Source organism: Homarus americanus, unplaced genomic scaffold (genome assembly GCF_018991925.1).
Source record: "Homarus americanus isolate GMGI-L3 unplaced genomic scaffold, GMGI_Hamer_2.0 scaffold41027, whole genome shotgun sequence".
Classification (NCBI taxonomy): domain Eukaryota; kingdom Metazoa; phylum Arthropoda; class Malacostraca; order Decapoda; family Nephropidae; genus Homarus; species Homarus americanus.
In genome coordinates this window covers 5,427,935-5,451,586 of record NW_024745073.1, presented here as the reverse complement: position 1 = coordinate 5,451,586, position 23,652 = coordinate 5,427,935, and the positions used below count along the sequence as shown (strand labels likewise).

Genomic DNA, 23,652 nt, shown 5'->3' with positions numbered 1-23,652 from the left:
GTGGCGAGTAATTAGTACAAAAGTAATTAAAATATTCTAAAAATCATTTATTGGTGTCCATTGATTGTAGTATTGAATTTTTGGTTGACTCTTAGTATGGTAATCTTAGAGTGGAGTGATTTAATGATTTCATTGTCATCAAAAGTATTATTCATTACAATGACAGAATTGTAATGTATTTGCAATGTGTTAATCTGTTCTTCCATCTATTTCAGCGTGGTCTGAACATAGCGGCTTTTTGCAAGGACTTCAATGCTCAGACTGCCCACTATATAGAAGGTGTTCCCCTTCCCTGCAGAATAACAGTAAAATCTGACAGATCATATGAGTTAGTAATCCACAACCCTCCTACGACGTACTTCCTTAAACAAGCAGCAGGAATTCAGAGAGGTGCCATGTCTCCAGGTAAAAGATTATATGATTTCTGTGAATATTTTCCCTGTAGGTGAGTCAGCTCTGGTCATCCTTAGAAACAATGGCACAGAAACTTTGGTCACCCCTTTTAATTGACAGTTTTTTGTGTTTACATTAACACTCGCCTAATTGGTAATCTGGTCATCTTCAGCCAAGCACGATCTTTCCAAATTTCCTGTTTTGCATTTCTCTGTTATAAACAGTACTGTGTTACTTCTCTTACATTGGTAATCTTCTCTCAGCCTATCTATGACAAGCCAGGCCCACATGGCTGACACTTTAGGTTGACTTATAGATGTTCATTGTAGGAAACCACACTGACTATAAGACATCACTTCCCAGAAGAAAAAGTACATTTGAGTCATAGTGCTGCTGACATTGTCTCTGTGAATATTATGTTGTTATGGTATTGCATGTAAATTAATGTACATTTCTCTCACTTAGGAAAAGAAGTGACTGGCAAACTAACTCGTAAACACGTCTATGAAATAGCGAAGATCAAACAGCAGGATCCACCAATGCAGCTGACACCCCTTAAGGAGATCTGTGAATTAGTAATTGGCACAGCTCATTCATGTGGTATTGAGGTAACTATTTTTAAACCAAAATGTATAGCCTTATCTTCAGATTACTTACATCTGGAAGCCTATTTTCTTTTAAATATCCTGATTCCTCGGTACTGAAGTAATGTACGTGTAATTCCAGATTCTCAAAAGGTGCTTCTTTCTTGAGAGTACTGTCAAGTGTTACTTAATTGAGCAATTTTGATGCCCTGTTAATGTTATAAACTCTTTTTTTGTAAAACTTACATTTATACATAGAAATGTAAATTATACTGTACAGTATAGTATACAGTACTGTACTGGAGAATGACAGCAATCTCTGTTAATCTCCATCATAAACAATTGTACTAAACTAGAACATTCTGCAGTGTGCCAGATACAAGCAGTTTAGGTTAGGAATTCATAAAAATTTATTTATATTGGGGCTCCTTGAAATTCCAGTTTAGTATTAATGATTGTAATGTTGCATTATGATTTCACGAGTCATTGGTACCAGTAGCTATTAGTGAATATTTCTTTTTAATTTTTAGATTATGGATGAAATAGACCCTCAAGAATATGGAGAATTTCTTGGGCAACGCATGCTAGTGGTCGAGGAACAACTGAAGGAGCTAAAGGAAAAAAGAGAAGCCAAGTTACTCAGAAAGTAACCTGTGATGTAAATTGTAAACGAAATGTTTTCAGCAAATCCATTATACGTGTACTGTACTTTCCACTAAAGTTGCAGGGTAGCCAGAATTCACTCTCTTCAGTTTCTCCCAATCATCCTCTCACTGCAGTAAAGGATGGGTTCCACTATGATGCTCATCTTCCTCAATAAGGCCCCAAAATGTCCTCTTCTTCATATACCCTGGCAGACAGCTCACCAGTCAGGTTTCCTCTATATTTTATTTCTTATCAGTTTGATTAATCACTGAACTGTAGTTTGCCTCATTAACTTGTACATTGTTGTTTATTACTGTAAATATAAATGTATATCTGTATATGTTTATAAATAAAGTTTTTTTTTTACTACAAATAGTAACTTTTGTTCAAGAATACAAATTCCATTCCTGTCATCTTTGTAATGAGGACAGTAATTCATCTTCAGTATGATGGCAGTACTGATACACTAACTTGTACCTTCTGTAAATAACTACATTAATAATCTAAAGGTCACTTCCTCTCCACCAATAAGACCAATATTACATGGTGATGATCATCAAGTGTCCATAAGGTCATTATGAATGTGACAGCCCAAATCCTCAAAGTTCCTACACCTACATTACAAAGGCACAATATAATACAGCACAATTTTTCTTGAATTACAAGTAAGAAACCACAAGTACTTATACTCTATATAAAATTATACATCATTTATGGACGTCGTGAATCATAACCATAAGTGCTGGGTTGTATATAGAATTTACCCTTATGACACTAATTCATGAATTCTTTACAGTTACCCATCACAACCAATCCCTGAAAGGGATCTTTAGAAGTAAAAGTTAACCATTTAAAGTAGACAGCAGTGAGTTATGAGCACTGTGTCACCTGGATTTCATCCAGCTCAACCTTAGTGGAGTTAACAGGTGTCAAACCACTTAGTCCTTGTTCAAGTTTACATGCAGTGCAGATGGCAAAGTTCACCATCTGTACATCATCAGTGTATCGTCTCTGCATAAAGTGATCAGTGTACACAAGTAAGCAAAACTTGATCTTGTTAGGCCAAGCACTAGATTGTTCAGATTATGAAGCAGTTGTTGTTTATATTTCTTGTTACCATTTATATAATGGTAATGAATGCCTGCCTCAAACATATATAATTAATTTAATTACAGTAAACCCTTGCAATTCGCAGGTTTGTGATTCGCGATTTCAACAATTCTCGGTAAGCAGATGGTGTCTATGGTGGCAACCTTGCGAGCCTCTCGTGCAGCGCAATGAATCACCCCACATGCCCGCAACGTCTCCTCTCCCACCGCGATCAACCATTGCTTAAGATGCAGCATCTTTTGTGTTGTACTCTCAAAAATTTAGTGTTTCTGTGTGAAAATGGCCCCTAAAAGACTGCCTAGTCTCAGTGCTAGTGATGTCAGTGGAGTGAAACATAAAAGGCAGAAGTTAGTGATGACCCTGCCAAAGAAAGCTGAATTATTAGACAAGTTAAAGGAGGGGATGAGTGTTGTCACAGCTTGTCGGTTGTTTGGTCCGAGAAAACAACCAGGCATTGGTTCCCTACCAGGAAATGTTTAAAGACCTCAAAGACCTCAAGAAAAAACCAGCTGCTCGTTCAGCTGATTCGTCATCCACTTTTTACTTACTCAGCTGCTGCCACCACTCCACCACCTTCCTCCTAGCCACCTGCCACCTCACCACCCACCTCCCAGCCATGCGCCATCTCCCGGCCTCATGCCTTTCCACCACCTGCCTCTCTACCACCAGCCTCTCCACCAACTACCACTGCATCGCCCTCTTACAACAGTAATCCTGATGATCTCCCTATGCTTCAGTAACCAGATTTTTCCGTACTGTACAGTACACCACTTCATCAAGCTCCAAACTTCCACATACGAAGGTAAGTAGTATTGGTGACTTAAGTTTCTCATACACAGTATAGGTGTACATTGGTGCACTTAGGTAGTATAAATTGCTATTCGTGGTTTTACCAATTTTTAACATTCTTTAGAACCTAACCTTCACGAATAGCAAGGGTTTACTGTATTATCTATTTCATGCTACATTTTTACAAACAAAAAGGTCACATAAAACATTACTGATATGTAATAAATAGCTATGAAAAAAATGGTTATACACAGTACAATACAATATATGAACATTATGAAATGGGAAGTGGGTACATACTATAGGGGTGTTGGTGGTACAACGGTAACTCTCAATACTCTCACCAATATGTCAAGGGTTTGAGCCTCGGCCCGGACACACTACCAAACATCACAGGTTTCCCGGTCCCCGGCTCTCCTGTACTAACACTGGATAGAGCGCCCTGCGGCTAGTAAGCTGATACGTGGTGAGTATTATAAACAAATTAATAAGACTGATGACCCATTATCCATTTGGCTCCTGGAGGTTACCCTAAGCTGAATAAAATTGTCTGTTAGAGTCAGAATAAAATTTTAATTGGAACAACCACTGCAAAAGGGTGGATGAAGCCATACTTTTATTTTTTCAGTATACAAGGAGGCAGTGTGGCTGGCACTGCACTCAACCACTTTTAGTATCCCTCCCTAACTTTAAAGTCAGCTACTGTACACATTCACAGTTGGATGAACTGGGGATCCCCCAGGCACAAACCAGTGACCCCTAAGACAGGAGATAAGCACTGTATCTACTCAGCCACTGCACCCCTTGAACATTACTATTATACAGTATAATAAATAGCTAAGATATAGTGATACATGTCTGAAATAACATTAATGTACATAATAATTATCAAGTCTTAGAGAACATAAAACACCATTACAAGAATGACTACAGATGCTGGCGGTGATTCCAGCACCATTGGCCTTATGAACTATCTAAAAAAAATGACCACCAAATATCAACAACAAATGCTGAAGACGTCAGAAAAGCTCACATATCTATAATGACCTGAATCACAGCACAAATTATTTTTCAGTGTTTGGCAAATGTTTAAGCCCCTTATCTGTAGCAAACAATATATATTTTATTGTGTAGATCCAATGTACATCAGTTAGATTATAGCTGAGTTCTCTATTGTAAATCTACATTGAAGTTCACATTAAGTAATCTAACTGGAACTTTAGGGTTTGTTATGGTAGGACAACACAGTAGTACATGTACACATTTGTTGCTACAAGTAGAGAGAATGCGTGTGTTTACCCTTGATGCTGCCCTTCTTGGATCATGATAGTACAAATAAAGGCTTAAACAGATTGAAGAAAGCATAATCAAAAGAAATAAAACAGTTATTTTTTTCTCAAAGTTATACTGCCTAACCTTGACCTATTGGAATATAATAGAAAACTATGTGGGGACCTGAATGTTGAGCAGAATTTCAACAAGTACAGTGTATCTCATAGAACTAGTATTGCAATGGTTAATTTAACTAACTATACCTGTACAGTACTGTAAGCTACATCATAAATACAGTATAATAGACTGAGCAGTTACAGAAATACCAAATTAGCCCATAGACTATGATGAAGATGGTGGCCGGTAATAAAGTCACAGGAAAAAAAGTCACAGAAAAAAAGTCACAATTTTGGCTAGGAAAAAAAGTCACAATTAATTTATGGTGGCCGGTAATAAAGGTTAGGTTAGGTTACCATCAGTTCTGCATATTCCTTTACTGAAACTGATTGACATATTAACCTTAAAAAATGGGAGAATTCAATAGTTAACTTTTCTTTTTTTCCTGTGACTTTTTTACCTGGATTCATGAAGATTGCATATGTTTTTTTTTCATTTACTATTGTAATTACTTATAAACTTAACACACATGTAGTTTATTGTTGTTTTTATCTTACTGTATCTTCAAAATGTCTACTGTAGGTTAGATTAGCCCATACAAAAGCTCTCGCAGAATATCACATTTCCCTTATTCTGAAGTCCCCCATCAATAAGTGCTCCATTAATGATGTTTTATTTACCAAAATACACTACACAAGGCTGTATTTTAGTTATTCAACCAATGTATAGTAAATTCCTTAAATCACTCAAATATAATCTCTTAGTCATCCTCAGTTTTGCAATATCCAAACTTTTCATCCACTCTCCACCTCTCATCTACTCTCAATACTTTTCATTCAGTCAAAATTTTTCATTCACTTTCCAAACTCTCATCCATTCATAAAACTTGTTCAATCTCAAAATTTTATGCCCAGTCATAATTTATCTTTCACTCTAAATACCCTAAATCATTATCATTATTCTGTATCTCTTCCACCATGTCTTGCAATTTTTTAACCAATTTACTTGAAATTTAGCAAAGAAGGAATATCCCTATGAATATTAACCTTAATCTGCCATCCACGACAGCAGTGTGAGCTAGTATACATGATGCCATCCTTATGGAGAGCATGTGAGCAGTCTAACGAGATTATTAATTCAAAATAAATATATCAACTACCCGGTATCATTATCATCATTAAGATTAAATTGGTTCATTTGTACATGTACAGTATACAGTATGTGTAATCTTAAAAATATTCACATTCTATTTATCAGTAGTACAGTATTGCTTATATAATGGACTCAACAGCGAGTACCTTTCTGCAGTACTGTAGTGTAATGAGGTTCTCAATATATATGATGGCTGCCACTACTTATCCATGGTTGTTCTACAGTTACCCGTATAAGCTAGTTATTACTGCAGAATCTCTGAATACAGTATACTGTAGTATCTATGTCTTTTTCTGGCTTAGGTTTGAAATTTGGCCAGCTTCTTCACTTCAGATGTGAAATTTCCAACTGGTGATGGTTTAATCTTTCTCTTGTTTATCAACATCTGGGAAAGATTTATCAAGAGGAGGATCCTTCTCCGTTGTTTCACTTATGGACTGAACAGTTGTCAATTCTTCCCATGTGTATCCTCTTTGGGATTTATTTTTGAATCCTTGAGGGAGTTGAGAAAGTCGGTCAGATATGACATCCTCAACTGCAACTTTTTCCTCTTGTTTTGGACTGTTCATGGAGAAAAGGTTTTTGGCCTTTGAGGAGGGACTTGTTTCTTGTTCAGTGTCATCATCGAGGGCTTCTGGATCATTAGTGCCTTGAAGATTGTCGAGTAGTTCTATCCTCTGAGGAGGAACTAAGAGAGTGCTACTGTAGTTATTGATAAATGACCCAAGGTAAGGATGCAAACAAAAGTGGGAGTATGTCTGTAGTGAAGGGAAATTTAAATAATTCTGCTGTGGTATATATATCACGGTTGTCTTGTAACTTATCTCCATTTTCCTCATCTTCCTTGCTTTTCTGTTCTGGAGGACTTTTAATGGTGGTAGTGTCAATTATGTCATCTCTCTGTGTGTGTGCCACTTGAATGGGTTTCCCCAGTATTTGAGCAAGATAGAGAGGATGATCGGCAGTGATATCTCTGACCTGACTATAATTGTTTTTTACTTTCTTGGGTTGTTTGCCTCGCCTTGCTTAAATCTTTTCCTCTTTCTTGTTATTCTGCCTATTTCTATTTATCCTTGGAAGTGAAGGAAGCTTTGGTCGTATTTTAGTATTCTTAATCTTGTTTCGATTATCTTTTTATCTAACTGTATTTTATTTGGCCTTCCCTCCGAGAGAAGGAACCTGTGACTGATATTCTGAATTTTCGTTATTTACAGGAGATATATTATTAGGTGTGATAACTCCTTGTGCTTGATGTGATGATAAGGAAGAGTGTGAGCCATGTGAAGTCCTTGTGTTGATTTGTGGATGACAGTACTGCATGAAACTGTTCATTCAGGTGAGGAACTGTTTTATCAGAAGTGCTTGCAAAGGTTTGTGAGGGGTTTTCCCTTGCCACTGATTATTTGTGTTAATTTTACCATAAAACACACCAGAAATTTGACTATCTGACAGAGGATGTCCTAAGTGTTGTTGCTTGTGTTGCATCACAGAACCTGAAGTTTGACCTCTGATATCAGAAGTTGAAGTGGAAGGCATATTTAAACTTGGATTTTGTTGACTGTATATATTGTTATTTCCAGTGTTACCTCCACTTAGTGTTGTGTACAAAGGCCTCCCTGAATTTTGAGGAAAGTTCATATCGAGTTTGTTGATTGGATGAAGAGTGTGTATGGAAGTTTTGTTGGTTAGGAGTTGTGTGGAATGGAGAACTAAGCTGACTTGATTGAACATTGATTTCTGGATTATGTTGATTGGGTGTTTGTTGATTTGTTAGAGAGTGCATACCATATTGTGTCTTTTAACAAAGAACTCAGCTGACTAGGAAAGGGATGGATAACTGAAATATGTTGATTGCTTATCAAAGGAACCTGTGAAAGTTGTGAACCAGAGGCAGTCTTCAATTTGCTTGCAACTATTGGATTAGATCCTAGTGTTTGATAATCAGTAAATGAGCTTATCCCTGAATGTTCCTGCTGTGAACTTAATCTTTCAGTAGATATATTCATTGATACCATCTACATTAATTAAATCAGCTGCACCAACTTTCTGTAGTTTAGAGCCAGATTTTGGATGTAGATGATGAAGTAGTTCAGATGAATGTATTCTCAGATGGCTATTGGGATCTAAAACTAAGGTGTGATAATGGGAAAGACTACTTGGATCAATATATAGGTGATACTTAGACTTGAGACTCCTGTGTCGTGGGCTGGTGGGCGTAGATATTGTCTCTTCTTCATTCTTTTTCTTATTTTCTTTATTTTTTTTTTCGTCCCCGTTTATTGCCTTTCTTGTTGTTCTTCCTCTTCTTATCTATTCTCTCTCTATTTGACAATTTTTTCTTCTGGCTTTTACGCAATTTTTGGGGGGGTTCAATTTGTTCATTCAGACGGTCTATAAGGTCCTCAATAACATTTTCATAGGATGCGACACTCCTGTTATTACCTTCAGTTGCTGCATCACCCTTCTTGATGCCTTCAATGAGTGTTGACAGGTGAGAAGAAAGATCCTCTTCAGCTTGAACCTTGTTATTGTCTTCCAAATAAAAGACTTCAATCTTTGAATTATCAGAACCATACACAGAAAAGTTATATTTCCCATGCATGTTATCCAGTGGTAGAGTAGTGATTGATTGGCTGCCCTGATTCAAAGATGAGTCACTCGGTACATATGTCACTAAACCTCCATCATCCTGATACATCACCTGAATTTTCACGAATTGGTTTTTCAGTGGCTGTTGATAAAGCTTCACTTGCTTTCTCCTCTGTCTAATTCTTTCTTTTTGCTTCTTAAGTTTCTTTTGAATTTTTTTTTTTTTCTGTCGGACTTTACACCAGTATACTTACGGCCCAAAGGATTCGTGTTCTGCTGGTAAAATTTCTCAGGGTTTTTAAAGAAATCAAAGTAATTAACAAAGAGAGTTATTCTGAAGACTGTACCTCTTCACTCCACCACCTTTCCTCAGTTTCTGCAAGTCAAGATAATTAATTTAATTTTGTGAATGAAACAAGTTAAGAATTTTTATAGTACAATATACATAAAAAATTACTGTTAAAAAATGCATAAAGTATCAGTTTATAAATAATTAATTAATGTATAGGTACTAGAATTTTATGACCTTGTAAATAATGCTAAAGAGACAATACTGTACAGGTATATATTTGATTGGATTAAATATTTGACAAATTATCCACACACACACACTGGCTTATAATCTGTCTGTTTACCCTTTGTCATTTCTCCTCCCCTAGTTTTTGATTAAATGGTTCAAGGAAAACAATTACCTAATGATAGGTGAGAATGATATAAAGCAAGTCTGGAGAGTGACAGAAAAAGATTAAACAGGTAGAAATTCTACACACACACACACACATATTACACTTACTTCCAGGCAATATACAAACTGACATATTATCCTACTTGTTTGGTTCAGGCAAGAGGCTCATCCACGACCCATTTAGCAGCTCGGACTCCTGAAAGCATTGCGCCATCTACAGTCCCAAATCGATCAGTTGACGTGTGTTCACCTCCGAAGAAGAGAGACTGAGGAAGCCAAACCTGGATGAGTATTATGTGGTAATTTCCCCATCATATACATCAAACCCTTCAGAAATTACAAGTGAATCATTAATAGGAATTGTTTACGTGTGTAGAATGCACAGGTATTTTCTTTATTCGAGAACCCTATATGAACGTTATGAAGAACATTTATTTTGCAGCCATCAATTAACCAATCATTAATAAGCTCCAGTGATGATATTCCCCATGCTAGCTGGTCTAAACTCTACTTTCAACGGATCTTTTTAAATCCAGGCTTAATTAATATTGGTGTATGTTTAAGTAAATTAAGGAGCCTGTACATACCTAATACTGTACTGTACATGCCAATAGTGTGAATGTAAGAAGACAGTGACCCTCTAACCAGCTAGTAAACTGATGAAGTGGATTAGTAAGTCATAAGGTAATAATAACCAACTGGCACGTGAGTACATTGATTCACAGTCCTACAACCTTCTTCCTTCACCATTCTCTCAACCTCACCTGTTTGCCCAGAGCGTTGATCTTTGGATTCAATGCACTACGATCCTGAAGGTAACGAGCAACTCCTGTCATGGACATGTATGACTGGTAAGAACTACGAGCCCATATATTACGGCACCACCGGGACCTGTCCAGATGTTTATGAGGAATCCATTAGGAGAGAATATACAGTATAGCATTTTCAGATATTGATACAGTATAGCCATTCAAATTCAGTGTTCCATACAGAGGCTAAAGTGCTAAACTGTTTATGACAGCAGACAATATGAAAGTGCATCATTCAACATTTTGGAGGAAATTCAACATTGTAAAAATTTTTTAGTAACACCAGGTGACGAACTCACCTGTGGAAGAAGAGAGGAATTGGAACAACAGATTCACGGTTGATGGTCCTGAGGAAAGTGATGAGGTGGGAGATGACGGTTGCTGGGTCCAGCTTCTCCATCACAAGTGATGCTTCCCCTGTCACAGTCATCTCCAGCTGGCTGGGGTGGTGAGGCACACTCCTCACATGCACAATACTAGATACCCACTCCTGGTGTTGAGGAAATACTGTAAGTACACTTATTGTCTGCATAAGTCACCCCAATGCCTGCTTTCTTCAACCTGACAGTGAATTTTTTGTACATGAGGTATTGTACTCAAATTTAACACAGCCAATGATAAATTCATCAAAATCATGGTCACCTTTGTTGCATGATCATCAACTTATTTTCTTCTTGGGGATAAACTTACCATTTCTGGGGGGAAAAAGTAGTCCTTCCAGAAGATCTGCAGGTTCAAAGGTGAGTTCCCCCACCATGATAAGGCCCACCCCAGAGATAGCCTGTTGACAGTGCCAGTGTTTGTAGCCTGTAACATAGTGTACAATTAAAAACTGAAGTTAAACTAGTTTATTTAAAGATAAATTAATATCATATAATACTGTTATACAGTATTGTAATTTATAAGACCCTTACGAAAATTATTTTATGATCTTCAGGATTATCTTTATAAACTCTCAGGATTAACTTATACCCAGGGATCCACTCATGTTTAAATACAGTACACACCTAGATTCTACAGCACTTACGTGGATATTTACTGATCTTATAATTACTGTATACTATATGTGAAATTTTGTTTAAAATAATTCGTACCAATGATTACATCTTCCTTGTTAAAGATTACCAGGAACAAGTATGCTCTGGAAGCATAGCAATTCCACTTAGTGCTATACTGTACAGGTATTATAAATGAAAGTTGAAAAAATATGGTCCAAAAAAATGGGAAAATTATATTAGTGGAGAAAATACAGGAATCATAGGAGTTTAATATTTTAAGGTAAAAGAGAATTTATAGGAAACATTGTGAATCTATGTGGAGGCTAAGAATCACTTTTTATGTTGTGTGGTGGAAGATATGAGCAAGTACTGTACATACGTACTTGCAAATATTTGTGCATGTTGTCTTAACCCAATCTTGTTGCTTTCTACCCATGTCTTGCACCACACTACCCATTAATCCCTCCTTATGTGAACTTTCTATATCCCTTTTTCCACCCCATACATTATTCAGAGACATAAAAATAATAGATAAATAAACAGATAGAAAAGAAATGTAAGACTAACAAAGACACAAATAAAGTTGGCACACCATCTTACCCTGAAGGCATTGGAGAGTGCCTTTGGGAAAGTTGGAACAAAGGTTTCAAAGTGCCTCTCTCTGAGCACAGCCAAAGGGATTGTGATGATCAGGTATTCAGTGAGGTAGGAGGACCCATCGGCTGTCACCACTAAGACACTTCCTTCACCAGGCAGATCCCAGAACACTTTGCACACAGGGCTCAGCATCCGTACCTGGTGCTGGGGGACCTTGTCCTTCGGGGAGTAAATAGATTATCAATGACAAGGTACACAGATAGATGGTTAACTCTGAGACTGTACTGTATAGTGAGTGACACAAGGGCTGTCTAGGAAGAAATAATGTGTTATGTATTTGTGTATAGGTTTATATATTCTGTAGTACTTAAAGGTTTGTACAGTACTACATTAAAGTTAAACTGTACTGTATACCAGGTATATGCTTACAGTACATGTGCAAAGGTGTGTGTGTTTTCTGTAAGTCATAGATTACCACATTGAGTGGCACATAGGTAAAAATCTTGAAGGGTGTTAAGGGTTAATAAATTTGGAATTTTTTATGAAGCCAAAAGTGATTTATGGTTCCTATTGCAAGTATCTAATATGTTAATAATATTTCTGTGTCAAAATGTTTAGCATGTAAAGTGCTGTACCGGCCATGATTCAGAGATCAAACATCAAATATAAGATATATTTTTGTCATATTTCTGTGTCTGCTGGAAACTGGAAGTTAAAGTATACACCTGAAGCAGATGTGAGGTTTCTTATAAAGATGTTCTTCACTATAGGAACACAAGAAGCAGATATAAGGTTTCATACAACAATTCTGTTCACTGCAATAAGCACAGCCAATAAGTCAATAAGTGTTAAGAGATTATAAGAAAAGAGAGACCGGCAAAAGTGAAGAATACAGTACATACATGAATATCATGAATTGGAAAAATAGAAAGTGTGTAATGTTTCAAGAGAATGAAGTACGTATTACAGTAAAGTACTGTACTCAATAAATAGACAAAGAAATGGATTGAGGTAGTCACCTTAGGGTCTTGTATTGACTTCAAAATCTCCTCATAGGTAACAAATATAGTAATGCGACAGGTACTGTTATGTACAAAAAGTGATTTAGACTGTTTCAGCATAACTACTTTACTTTATCCTCTTTGACACTGCTTGGCATGTTAGCTGCTTGGGCAGTCAGTCATATCTCTGTTACACACTGTTGGAAAATACTGGACATGTACAGACTCCAGAATGTATCTGTATCTGCAATAGTATTGGTAAAGTCTGGTGGCCCGCCATTGAACATTTTTAATCAACTGACAGTCTCTAGCATATCTTGGGAACCAGACCGGGTGACAGTACTCCAGACGGGGAACCACCTCACTTTTGAAGAATGTTCCAAGGGACAGGCCATCAAGATATCTTCATGCTCTTCATGCTCGCATGTTAATTATAAAACAAACAAACAACAATGGGCCCAGTACACTGCCCTGATCCATCATTTCAGTTTCATAATTCAATTGTGTTATTGAAGAAATAGACAAATTGGAACTGAAGTAAAAGAGTAGAGAAAAACTGGATAATGATTACATGTAGTCTAATGCACATACAGTGCTGTACAAATATACAGCAATGGTAGAAAATATGAATAGAACTGAAGAGTGCAGACTTGAACACAAAGTAGTCCCAGACCAACACTACAAACCTAACTTAATCTAATCCAACCTAACCTAACCCACCAGAACAAGATTACAAAACTAACCTATCCTACCAGACCAAGACTACAAACAAAGGACAGAGGAACAACACCCGGAATGTGAGGCCAAGAGTGGGTGAAGTCAAGATGCAGATCCTCACCATCAAGTAGTGTATGAGGCTGCCCATCCCTCCCTGCCAGGTGTAGTCTTCTCCAAGGTGGACGAAGTTATCAGCATCCCTGGCTGACATGTTGAACCAGCTGTTGAACCCAAACTTGTTGCTCATTTCCTGCAGGAGGTTGGCAAAAGTAGGAATCGAGAGTTAACTGCAGAGGTGAAAGCTGGTTTGTAGGACAAGAATTGTGGTTGGTAGATGTTTGAGTCTAAAAGTACTGTACTGTACTCTACTCTACTCTACTGTATTGTACAAGAAAAACTGAAGATTCTGGTTAGGTTGTGAATCTCCAGAACCAGATCCTAAACAAACCTAACTTAGTTTTCATGCCCTTTAAATAAATTTTTAGGCTTCAGATTAAGTGACCAAACTAGATACATCGCACATATCTCCAGTCATAGGAATATCTTTGGTGCAAACTCTTAGGAATCCAGCCCTTGCTGTTTAACAACACAAATAGGTGAAAACATGACTATTTCAATACTGTATACTGTATTGTATTGAAATACAGTACAGTATAATCAACATTCCTTCTCTCTCCAAAATGATAAGTTATAGGCAAGAAAATCAAATTGGATAGATTCTTTGTCTTTTTTAGTAAAAAATACAGCACTGTAATTTAAGATAAGAGTATTGATAAAGAAGAGCTAACCTGATGATGAATGTACATGGAGGCCTCTTTGTTGTCCTCTCACCTCTGCTCCCCACAGAGTCTTGTACCTGCAACATCATCTCTTCCTTACTACAACATATTATGTTAAATTTACTGTTATTTGTATGACCTTACATCATCATCCTGTGCTGTTTCTAACATTAATATCTGTTACAGTATATCATCATCATCTCTTGACTGAATGTAATTAATGTACTTGCAGCTCTATCATTTTATTTCCAGCTCACCCAATGTTCTTTGCACCACTGATAACAGGCATGTGCTGCATTACCTTTTATTAATTACATGAATTAAACATAACCATCCAACACTTACATTCACCTGAACCAGAAGGAACTAATCCTTATTATTTACCCTTACTAGATGTAACCACCACCCACCTGTCAGAGTAGAAGTCACCCAGAGACCTCCCATAGTAGTTACTGAGTTCTTCCATGCTGAGATCATAACTCAGTTGCTGGGCGATGTTGGCATGCTTCTCTACAGTCATCAGTGGCACCCTTTTCCCTGACTTGTCACTATTGAGCTACCTGAAACCCGACAAGAGAACAGAGGTCAAATTTCTGTATTGTTACTTTACTCCTTGACACACCATTATTGAAATTACCTGAGCAATTACAGAAGAACATTAGAAGCATGTAAAGTTTGACTTGGAATATAAGGCTGTAGTGTTGGGAAATATCTGTAACTGCATCTAAAGATCCTTCATTTTGACATCTCCATTAAACCATACTCACCCAGCATCTTGTTTGGTTTGGAGTTTCCCAGGGCCCCCACCTCCTGGGCTATCTGGTATAAAGGGTTAGCCTCACCTCCTGGATAGCATCAGGTCCCTCATTCACGACCCAGCTAGCTGCAGGCAGATGAATAAATCCAGTCAACACCATATTATATAAAGTCTGCTGTATAATACTAGGTTCATACTGGCATACCCTGAACACTCATGAACACAGTTAAACAAGATTATTCAAAGGTTATATTGTACAAGCTTCAAAATTGTACATTCTAATGAACATCAATGCTCAAGCACAACAGGCTATAAAAAAGCCTTTTCTTACACACAATGATCAACACCACCACCACCACCCCCCCTCACAGTGTCTGATAGTCTTGACTCGTCCACCCAGACGGTTGGTTGCCTCCAAAAGGACAATGTTTTTGACCTTCAGATCATTGAGGGTCTTCAAAGCTGCCAGACCAGCCACACCTCCACCTACCACCACCACTTCCATTGGCTGTGCAGTCTTGGTCCTTACAGGAGTTAGGGTAATGTTATTAGGTAATAGCTCAGTCACTGAGAGTCACAGAGAAGGGATTCAGTGAAATGCAAACAATACATATGAGTAATTTACCAAAACAGATAATAATGATACAGTATTGGAACAGAGAAGATAGCAAATAACAAATGTTACAGTACAAGAGCAGCAACAGAAATGGGGACTATGAGAGACAAGGGACAAAAAGAAGCAAGTGGTGATAACAGCAGTGGGCCAGCTGAAGAAGAATGTATTAAATAGGAGTGTGGGTATACTACCAGCACAATGTACAGTACAGTTGTTGAGGGAGGTAGCAGGACTCACCAGATGTTGTAGTCGCCTGGGACACCTTTGCAAGGATTATGCTCCTTAGTCTGATCTGTTGAAAGAATGTGTTGATCAAGTCAATACGATGATCTCACTGTACCTCTTGTCTATCAAGGCTACCTGTGCCTCCCACTATCCATCTTTATTTTTATACCTGTATATCTTCTTCTCTCCATTTATTTTATATGTATTTATCTCTGCCTCACTACTTCAACTTAACCATCTAACCAAGTAGCCAATTTTGAACCCGGAGCAACACAGGCATCCACCAGATGCACTGATTCATCTCCTTGACGTTATGCTGCATTAGAGTCCATAAATTACTTCCGTGTACTCACCAACAACCACATTCTCCTCAGGTGGGGTGTTGTCCCAGCCATTAGTGACATAGTTGACCATATACTGCCATAGGCTCATGCTTGAAGTCTGCTCCTGTTCATTACGGCCTTTCTGCAGTGCTGCTGTCAGGCAAAACAGCAGGTTAGACATACAGTACTACTGTACTCTCCTAAGTCGTCCTTATATAAACAAGTTTCTTATAATTATCATGACCTATATCTGGGCATCAGTGACAGTATCATGTGATGAAATCAACTGACTATTATATTATGTGACAGAGATCATGTGACATTTTCTTGCAAGAATATCATCAGACAGTATCAAGTACAGTAACATAATCATGTGACAACACCTCATGGGAATATGCATATGTAACAATATTTAAGAACAATATAGGAGACTATGTCGTCAGGGCATCCTGTAAAAGTAATAAACCAACATGAAGTAACGGTAAACACTCAAGGAGGACTCACGGTTATAATAATCCATAATATTCTGTAGTTTGTACTCCACCAATTCTGAGTTAATCTCTTCGATGGGGTCGGCTTCATGTTTCATATGCTTCCACGCCTCCTCCATTGTCATCTCGGCTTCCTCCTCTGGTTTCTTTTGATTCCTTTCTTCATATTGCTCACCTTCATTTGTAATTTCATCATCATCATCATCATCATCTTCATCTTCTCGTTCATCCATGCCATCGTTTTTTTGTGGATTATTTGTTCTGTCTTCCGCTAAATCGCTGTTAGTTACCGCTATTTTCTCTTCATTCATATCTTCTCCTTTCTTTTTTGCTTCTGCTTCTTCAACTTTATCATAATTGCCATTATAGTCATCATATTTAGAGTTATGATTATTGGTATCTTTCTCTTCTTTGTCTCCTTGTCTTTCTCTTTCTTCATATTGTCCAACTTCTTCATCTTCTTCCCCTCCTCCTCCTCCTTTTTCTCCTTCTTCATATCCTTTAACTTCCTCCTCTTCTCCTCCTCCCCCTATTTCTCCTGTTTCATATCCCTTATCTTCCTCATCTTCATCTTCTCCTCCTCTTTGTCCTTCTTCATATTCTTCCCCTGTCATTTCCTTGCCTTCTTTTCCTTCTTTACCCTCTCTTACTTCTTCTGCCATCTTCACTCTCAAAGGCCTTGCTTGGACCAGTTCCTGCTGAGGCTGCCAGCTCTCTGTAACCAACATCCTACCGTTTATCTGTATTGGCTTGACACGACCCCCAGGATCGTCACCACCTTCCTGCCACCCCTGCGCCTTGGAGACGCCTCTGTCTTGGGAACAAAATTGAAGACCTTCCCCGCCACTTCTACAGTCTTCACTCCATTCTTTGGCCATCACTACCAGCACCTCAGGATCTCGAAAATCACCATTTGTACTCTTTGCCATTTGACTGTCTGCTTCTGAACTTGCACTGATGACTGTTACCTCAGGTCCCTCTGAGCCATCATTGACTCTCTCATCTGAGAAATCGGTAGAAACATGTTTCATCAGTTCATAAATGGACACATTTGTAAAATTTACATAAATTTGTTTTCTAATGGAAATATATAGTTGTTTCTTATTAATATAGAATACATTGTATAACTTTAACTACTGTCCGTGTAATTACCCAAATCAGAAATAAGCAAAACGAGTAACTACAAAAGCTAGCAATTACCAAATGTAATGATTACTAAAAATTAGTATGGCCATTTTCTCAATTTGACAGAACTGGAAATGTTTTTTTCAAGAAAGTAAACATTAGGTTACATTAGTGTTAGAGTTATTAGTCTTGAAAGGAAATAAACTGGCATGGCTAATCTTCATGTGATTCATTTTAGTGATCATAAAGTGGCAGCACACTGGGCACTTTCCTCCAAACATTTTACCCGTTTTACTGCCCCTTGGCCAAAATGCCCAACGAGCCGCAGGATTTTGGCTGTTGCTAGAAATGGACAACAATTTGTCAGGGATCTATGCTGGCCAGATTAGTGCTCAAATGAGCTTCATATAATTTCAAGTAAAAATTTAAATAATGATAATTTTAAATATAACACATAAACGGTGACATATTTCTATTTATTTGTCACTTTAAAACATGGTCTCCTTTGACCAGCCATCCTCCGCCACTTTAAAAAAAAATTCATGACGCACCAATTTGTATTTTCTTTAGCTTTTGCAGATGCCTCACTTGCTTCAGCAATTGAAGAACGATAGCACAATCCTGCAAGGCCTCAACTGTAGTATCGGGATCAAAGGTGAACCTCGTCTCAACGATTTGTTGTTGTTTTCGTTGTGTTGGACAGATGTGCCAACAAAACATCCTAGTGTGACACAAAACATATCTTTGTTTTGCTGGCCGGTGGACCGTTTTGCCAAACATGTTTGGAGGAAAGTGCCCAGTGTGCCACTGCCTTAAGGCCCTGGTAGTCTTGGTAAACAACACCTGGATGCTGGACACCGCAGTACGGGGTCTGAGTTCTGACAGAAAAAAACGTGCTATGGTTCTTCTCCCTCTCTCTCACACACACATACACACAGTCACACCCACACATATAATAATAATGGTTGCCCTTCGTGTTCAAGGATGGCCAGCCCTAGGGCCACCTAGGTGTGAATTTGTTTAAAATGTAGAAGCTCTCGTCAACACAACAAACACCCTATGTTAATGAGGTGCATGACCCTGTGTTAAGAAATTTTCGAAGAAGACCGGTCAGCTCCCCAAATGCACTGGCTAACCATTACCCCAGAACACGCTCTGCAAATCAGTTAACATCCAGGTCCCCAATTACTGCTGGGTAGACAGGCAAATGCCATAAAGAAACTTGCCCATAGTTTCACCTTCCCCGGGAATTAAATCCGGGTCCGCTTGCTTGCAAGGCGAGCATGCTGACCATTACACCACAGGTCGCCACACATATCTCCCCCCCTAAACACATGCCTCCATCCCTCTGACAATGTGTGTAAAATTAGTCATTGCAAATAGGCTAAAGTTCTACCTCAATTAGTATTGTTATTTTACAAATATAATTTAGGCATATATATAAATTAAGTATTTTGTCTAACTACTATAATGTGCATGTGCATGAAAACAGTTTATTTCTCTTTGCCTAAAAATGGATATACAAGTACTGTAGTAAAATAGAAACCCATCACTTGTGAAATAGTGGAACCTAACACAACCTACCTAAACCATAATTTTCCTAATCTAATCTAACCTAATCAAATCTAACTTAATTTATTGTGATTAAACTCAAGTTGTCCTAATCTAACTTAGCCTAATCTAACCTAACCAAATCAAACCAAAGCTAACATAACCTTACCTTTCTAACCTAGCATATCCTAATCTATAACCTACCCAAACCAATTTACTAGGCTTCTCAATAATCTTCAACTCCAGTTATTCCTATCATTTTTTATAATAATCTGTAACATAAAATTCATTTTGCAAATTTTGACTAAAGTTTCATTATGTGAACTTATTAAAATTTATATAGCTAAGGTTAATTTCTTAAATATAACAGGCCTGAATTAACTACATGATTCTATATATAATTATTATTATTATTATTATTATTATTACTTTTACTTTTTTACTTTACTTTTATCCTCTTCCACTGATCGGCTTGTTAGCCGCTTGGGCGATCGGTCGACTCTTTTCCTTTATATTCTTCACCAAAGGTCGGCTCCTAACCTCGATCGGTCACGTCTCTGTCACACTGTTGGCAAATACTGGGCATGCACCGGCTCCTGAATGTACCTGAACCCGCTCCAGTGTTGGTCAAGTCTATTATTATTATTATAATTATTATTATTATTATTATTATTATTATTTATTGTTTATTATTATTATTATTATTTATTATTTATTATTTATTATTTATTTATTATTGTTATTATTATTTATTATTATTATTATTATTAACAACCGATTCTCGAGAATTTTATCTTTGCAATCATTAGTTAAGACAGTTTTCTTCTATGACGTTTCCCTCGCAAAAATTTTATTGTTATTATTCGCCGTTTAATTAAAGATATACTCGGTTGGTCACTTTAATACCACGATAACACCTTTAAGCTAGGAGTCCATATATGCTTTAATCGCATTCAAAGTCATTTAATTCCTGCATTTAAACTCGTTCATGAAGCTGTTTATTTACACCCATTTTCTTTGTTGCGATAAAAGAAAATTGGGACTCTTTCACGGGAGGACTTCTCTACTTTATATTATGGTTGTAAGATAAAGCAATTATTTTACTTTGTGGTATTTATTTTACTTTATACTCTTTACCACTTATCGGCCTCTTAGATAGATAGATAGATAGAGAAGCAGACAAACAGATGGATATGTAACTCACGGATAACTTCATCTATACTAGTTATAGTTAATTCACTGTATTCAAAAGGGTTATCGTACTCAAGTTAAAATTGATAAATATTTATAGAGATAAGCTTAGATAACTCATACACATGTAAATATTGATGTAAACAATGCGATAAAGCCTTATAAAAAGTTCGATTTGGATACAGTAAATCCCCCTCTGCGAGTTAATTGTTTCATATGACTGCAAGCCGGTCCGACTAATCACCCAAATGTAGCCGCAATGAAGTCAAATAATGGTCCTACATGAATAAATCGGACTGCCAACCACTTCTCGAATAGTATCTGGTGTCACGGAGTCACAAAAAATTGGTAAACTTAATTTAATCTGAGTTGTGTTAGGTTAGGTTAGGTTAGGTACATGCACTCGATCTATTAACTCATATTAAATTAAGTTTACCAATTTTTTGTGACTTCGTGACACCAAATACTAGTCGAGAAGTGATTGGCAGTCCGATTTATTCATGTAGGACCATTATTTGACTTCATTGCGGCTACATTTGGGTAATTAGTCGGACCCCTGCAAGCAATTACTGCCGCCTTGTATTATGACAGTTTTATTACAGATATGATCCGTGTGTATGCTATACAATTAATCTTGTGTAAAAAAGGCAAAGCTCAAGTGTAACCTATGCAATGTACGTGATAATGTGACCCGGGAGTAAAGAAGACAAATTGCTTCACAGGGTCAACCAGTGGATTCTTGGAAATCACGAGTCACGACTTGTGATACACAAACACACAATGAACCAGTGAGCATGAGCAGACAGAGCAGATGGTTATTTCACTCACATTTAACCACCAGAGGTCTCGGGTCAAAGACTCAAGTTACAGAAGTTACCAGTTTAGAAAAACCGCGGGAGCTAACATCTTTGAAGTAAGACTGCGAATGGGATAAAGGAAAGTAAACAGTTGTGAACCCTTGGAATATCCTGCAGACCATCACTGCATCTTGTTCAGATATATTCAAGAGTCCATTATTTGCCAACAGTGTGTAAGAGAGAACTGACCGACAGCTCGACCTGCCAGTTAGCTGACAAGTGGCAAAGAGGGTAAGTAACCATCAACAGTGATCACAAAGGTAAGGGAATTCACTTTTATCTGGAAATATTCGAATATATTCCTTGTCTTCATCGACTAGCAAACATCATGCAGGACAGTGTAGATGTTCAGTCCTGAACAGTTATTCACGACCCTGAATTGTTGATCATCGATAGAGTTATTTATCTTTTGAGATTTTAATTAAAATTATCAAGGATTTGAGCCATTATTAACCTAGTTACGTGCTTAAAGACCTTAGTTGTTGAAGTGCAGTAATAATAATATAACGTCAACGACTTGCGAGAGGCGATCATCAAGCATTAGGCAGGACAAATCAGTGTACAATCCTTGAGCCCTGCCTATGTACTGTATGTGGTAGTGGTAAAGGTACTATTACTGAGTATATAGTGTCACTAGCCCTTAATATGTGTGTAATAGCGACATTAGCCCTGACTATAGTCATAGAACCACTAGCCCGCCCGAATCACTTACCCAGTATTATAAAGTTAAGGTCACTGGCTTGACACCGTCGTCCAGAATACAAATAAATGCATAATACAAGTAAGTGAAATTCATCCAGGCTCAGTGTTGTGTTAGATGAGTTTGAAGCAAGTTTAGTCTAGCACTGGAGGGGGAGAAAGCGACGGGACAGCCGGTGCTTCTCCTTTGCAGAACTTAAGCATTCTCCACAGCCACCATAAGACCCATCTCTCTGTGCCACTTCTCTGGGTAGGAAGTCTCTTTACAAACTGGACGTCGTGTTGGCCTCTTTTGTGTCGCAGGTTCAGTGAGCCAGGCAGTAGCGTTCCCACAGCACCAGAAAGGGCAAGAGGATCACCTGTTGAGTTACGGCACAGCACATCCTTGTCGAAATTAAAAGGAGACTTAAACGCAAGTTAGAGTATAAATGTGAGAATCTTTGAGGAAATGGCAGGATAAGTATTGTTTTATCCATGAAGTCGTGTTTTAAGTCTTCTTTTTTTTGCGTGGTAACGAGTAAACTGTGGTAGAATAGGCAAAGTATTGGGTGTGGTGGTGAGGAGAACTAATAGCGGATGGTGGTTAACCTGAGGGGGAGAGCTAGTACCCCATGGTCTGAGACAAGTTGCTCGCTTAATTAGGACTTATAAACTGACAAGTGTTTCTGGGTCGCCAGTAAACTTATTTTGTGGCGAAAAATGTCGATTAATTTTGTGAATGAACGAATATCTCTATTTTTTCTGGTAAGGTTTCTTTGATGAACATTAAGCTTCCTTTTGTTATTCATATTTTACATAAACAACATTGTAACAGTGTACTGAGGACGGGCTTTTAAATCAGTTAATTTTGAGCATATACTGTAAGTGTTACTTTATTAGCCAATTTCCCTACATGGCAACCACTGCCAGACGAAGAGTTGTATAGAAGGCGTATACATCTCTCTCTCTCTCTCTCTCTCTCTCATCGTATCTGCAGGTACTTTATCCACGTTCATATTCATACTTTTTTGCGGGGTGGTGGGAATTAGGAGCAGCACAAGAAGGCAGTGTGGCCACACTGTATTCGACCGCCTTCACTTTTTTAAATGAAAAATTAAGGGCCCATTCGTAAGTGGATGAGCTAGCGGCCCTTAGGAGAGGAATTGATTACTCTACCCACTCACCGCTGAACCCCTTATCGACTAAACTAATCACGATAAAAAAAAAGTCAGTATCTTACCTCGTACGCTGGCTGGAGTGGCGATCGTCGCTGATGAGAACAGAAGCAACACCACCACACACGGTTTACCTATTGATATCATCCTCACCTCCGTCTTATCGTCCGGTGTTGACTGGAAACTCTCTTTCTTCTTTACACCCGAATATCGTCATTTGTTGTGAGACAGTCTTGTTAGTTCACACCAAATGAAGTGTCTTTAGATAACTGGGAGAAGATATGTAAAGTATTAGTATTAATCTTCGGATGATAAAGTTTTTTGTCTCATCCCTGTAATGTTAATGTCACTTCTACTTGTTTTAAGTGTTACTAACATTGTATTGTATTATTTGTTTAGTTCTATAATTAATATTAGTGTTATTCT

General features: G+C 37.7%; 4 protein-coding genes across 5 annotated transcripts in view; 2 read left to right on the top strand and 2 right to left on the bottom strand.

Moving 5' to 3' along the window:
- Positions 1–215: 215 nt before the first annotated feature.
- On the top strand, positions 216–1,995 carry LOC121878451 (39S ribosomal protein L11, mitochondrial-like; the record flags this gene model as incomplete). Its single annotated transcript, XM_042384683.1, is given in 3 exon segments — positions 216–405; positions 859–1,001; positions 1,508–1,995. Coding segments are annotated over 3 exon segments (453 nt in total), but the record flags the coding sequence as incomplete, so codon positions are not given.
- A 7,488-nt stretch (positions 1,996–9,483) lies between these two features.
- LOC121878450 (protein anon-37Cs-like) lies at positions 9,484–14,739 on the bottom strand. The gene is made up of 8 exons (XM_042384682.1): positions 14,648–14,739; positions 14,247–14,314; positions 13,580–13,708; positions 11,744–11,959; positions 10,836–10,952; positions 10,445–10,635; positions 10,101–10,227; positions 9,484–9,602 (listed from the first exon to the last, which is right to left on the bottom strand). Exons 2-8 carry the CDS (start codon positions 14,262–14,264, stop codon positions 9,489–9,491), a joined length of 912 nt encoding a protein of 303 aa, XP_042240616.1. The 5' UTR covers positions 14,265–14,314; positions 14,648–14,739; the 3' UTR covers positions 9,484–9,488.
- A 290-nt stretch (positions 14,740–15,029) lies between these two features.
- On the bottom strand, positions 15,030–23,374 carry LOC121878449 (S-antigen protein-like). Of its 2 annotated transcripts, none has more exons than XM_042384680.1 (6): positions 23,292–23,374; positions 16,663–17,652; positions 16,189–16,311; positions 15,848–15,902; positions 15,364–15,518; positions 15,030–15,120 (listed from the first exon to the last, which is right to left on the bottom strand). In XM_042384680.1, exons 1-6 carry the CDS (start codon positions 23,371–23,373, stop codon positions 15,053–15,055), a joined length of 1,473 nt encoding a protein of 490 aa, XP_042240614.1. In that variant the 5' UTR covers position 23,374; the 3' UTR covers positions 15,030–15,052. The 2 variants fall into 2 exon arrangements, with proteins under 2 accessions (XP_042240614.1, XP_042240615.1); XM_042384681.1 differs by having other exon boundaries at positions 16,189–16,308.
- Positions 23,366–23,652, top strand: part of LOC121878446 (glycerol kinase-like) — a 47,122-nt gene continuing 46,835 nt past the window's right edge. The window contains exon 1 of the mRNA XM_042384677.1: positions 23,366–23,461. The gene's annotated coding sequence lies outside the window, so the exon portion shown is untranslated. The remainder of the gene's footprint in view (positions 23,462–23,652) is intronic.

Excerpts from the sequence above, each read along its gene's own strand:
- LOC121878450 (XM_042384682.1), bottom strand. Across the intron at positions 10,636-10,835 it reads ACTTTTTCCCCCCAGAAATG|GAGTGGGTATCTAGTATTGT; the intron begins GTAAGTTTATCC and ends CCTCAACACCAG. Across the intron at positions 9,603-10,100 it reads TCAACGCTCTGGGCAAACAG|TCTCTCTTCTTCGGAGGTGA; the intron begins GTGAGGTTGAGA and ends TGGCTTCCTCAG.
- LOC121878449 (XM_042384680.1), bottom strand. The coding sequence starts at position 23,373 with ATGATATCAATAGGTAAACCGTGTGTGGTGGTGTTGCTTCTGTTCTCA. Across the intron at positions 17,653-23,291 it reads CACTCCAGCCAGCGTACGAG|ATGAGAGAGTCAATGATGGC; the intron begins GTAAGATACTGA and ends CCGATTTCTCAG. Across the intron at positions 15,519-15,847 it reads CCAGGCGACTACAACATCTG|GACCAAGACTGCACAGCCAA; the intron begins GTGAGTCCTGCT and ends AACTCCTGTAAG.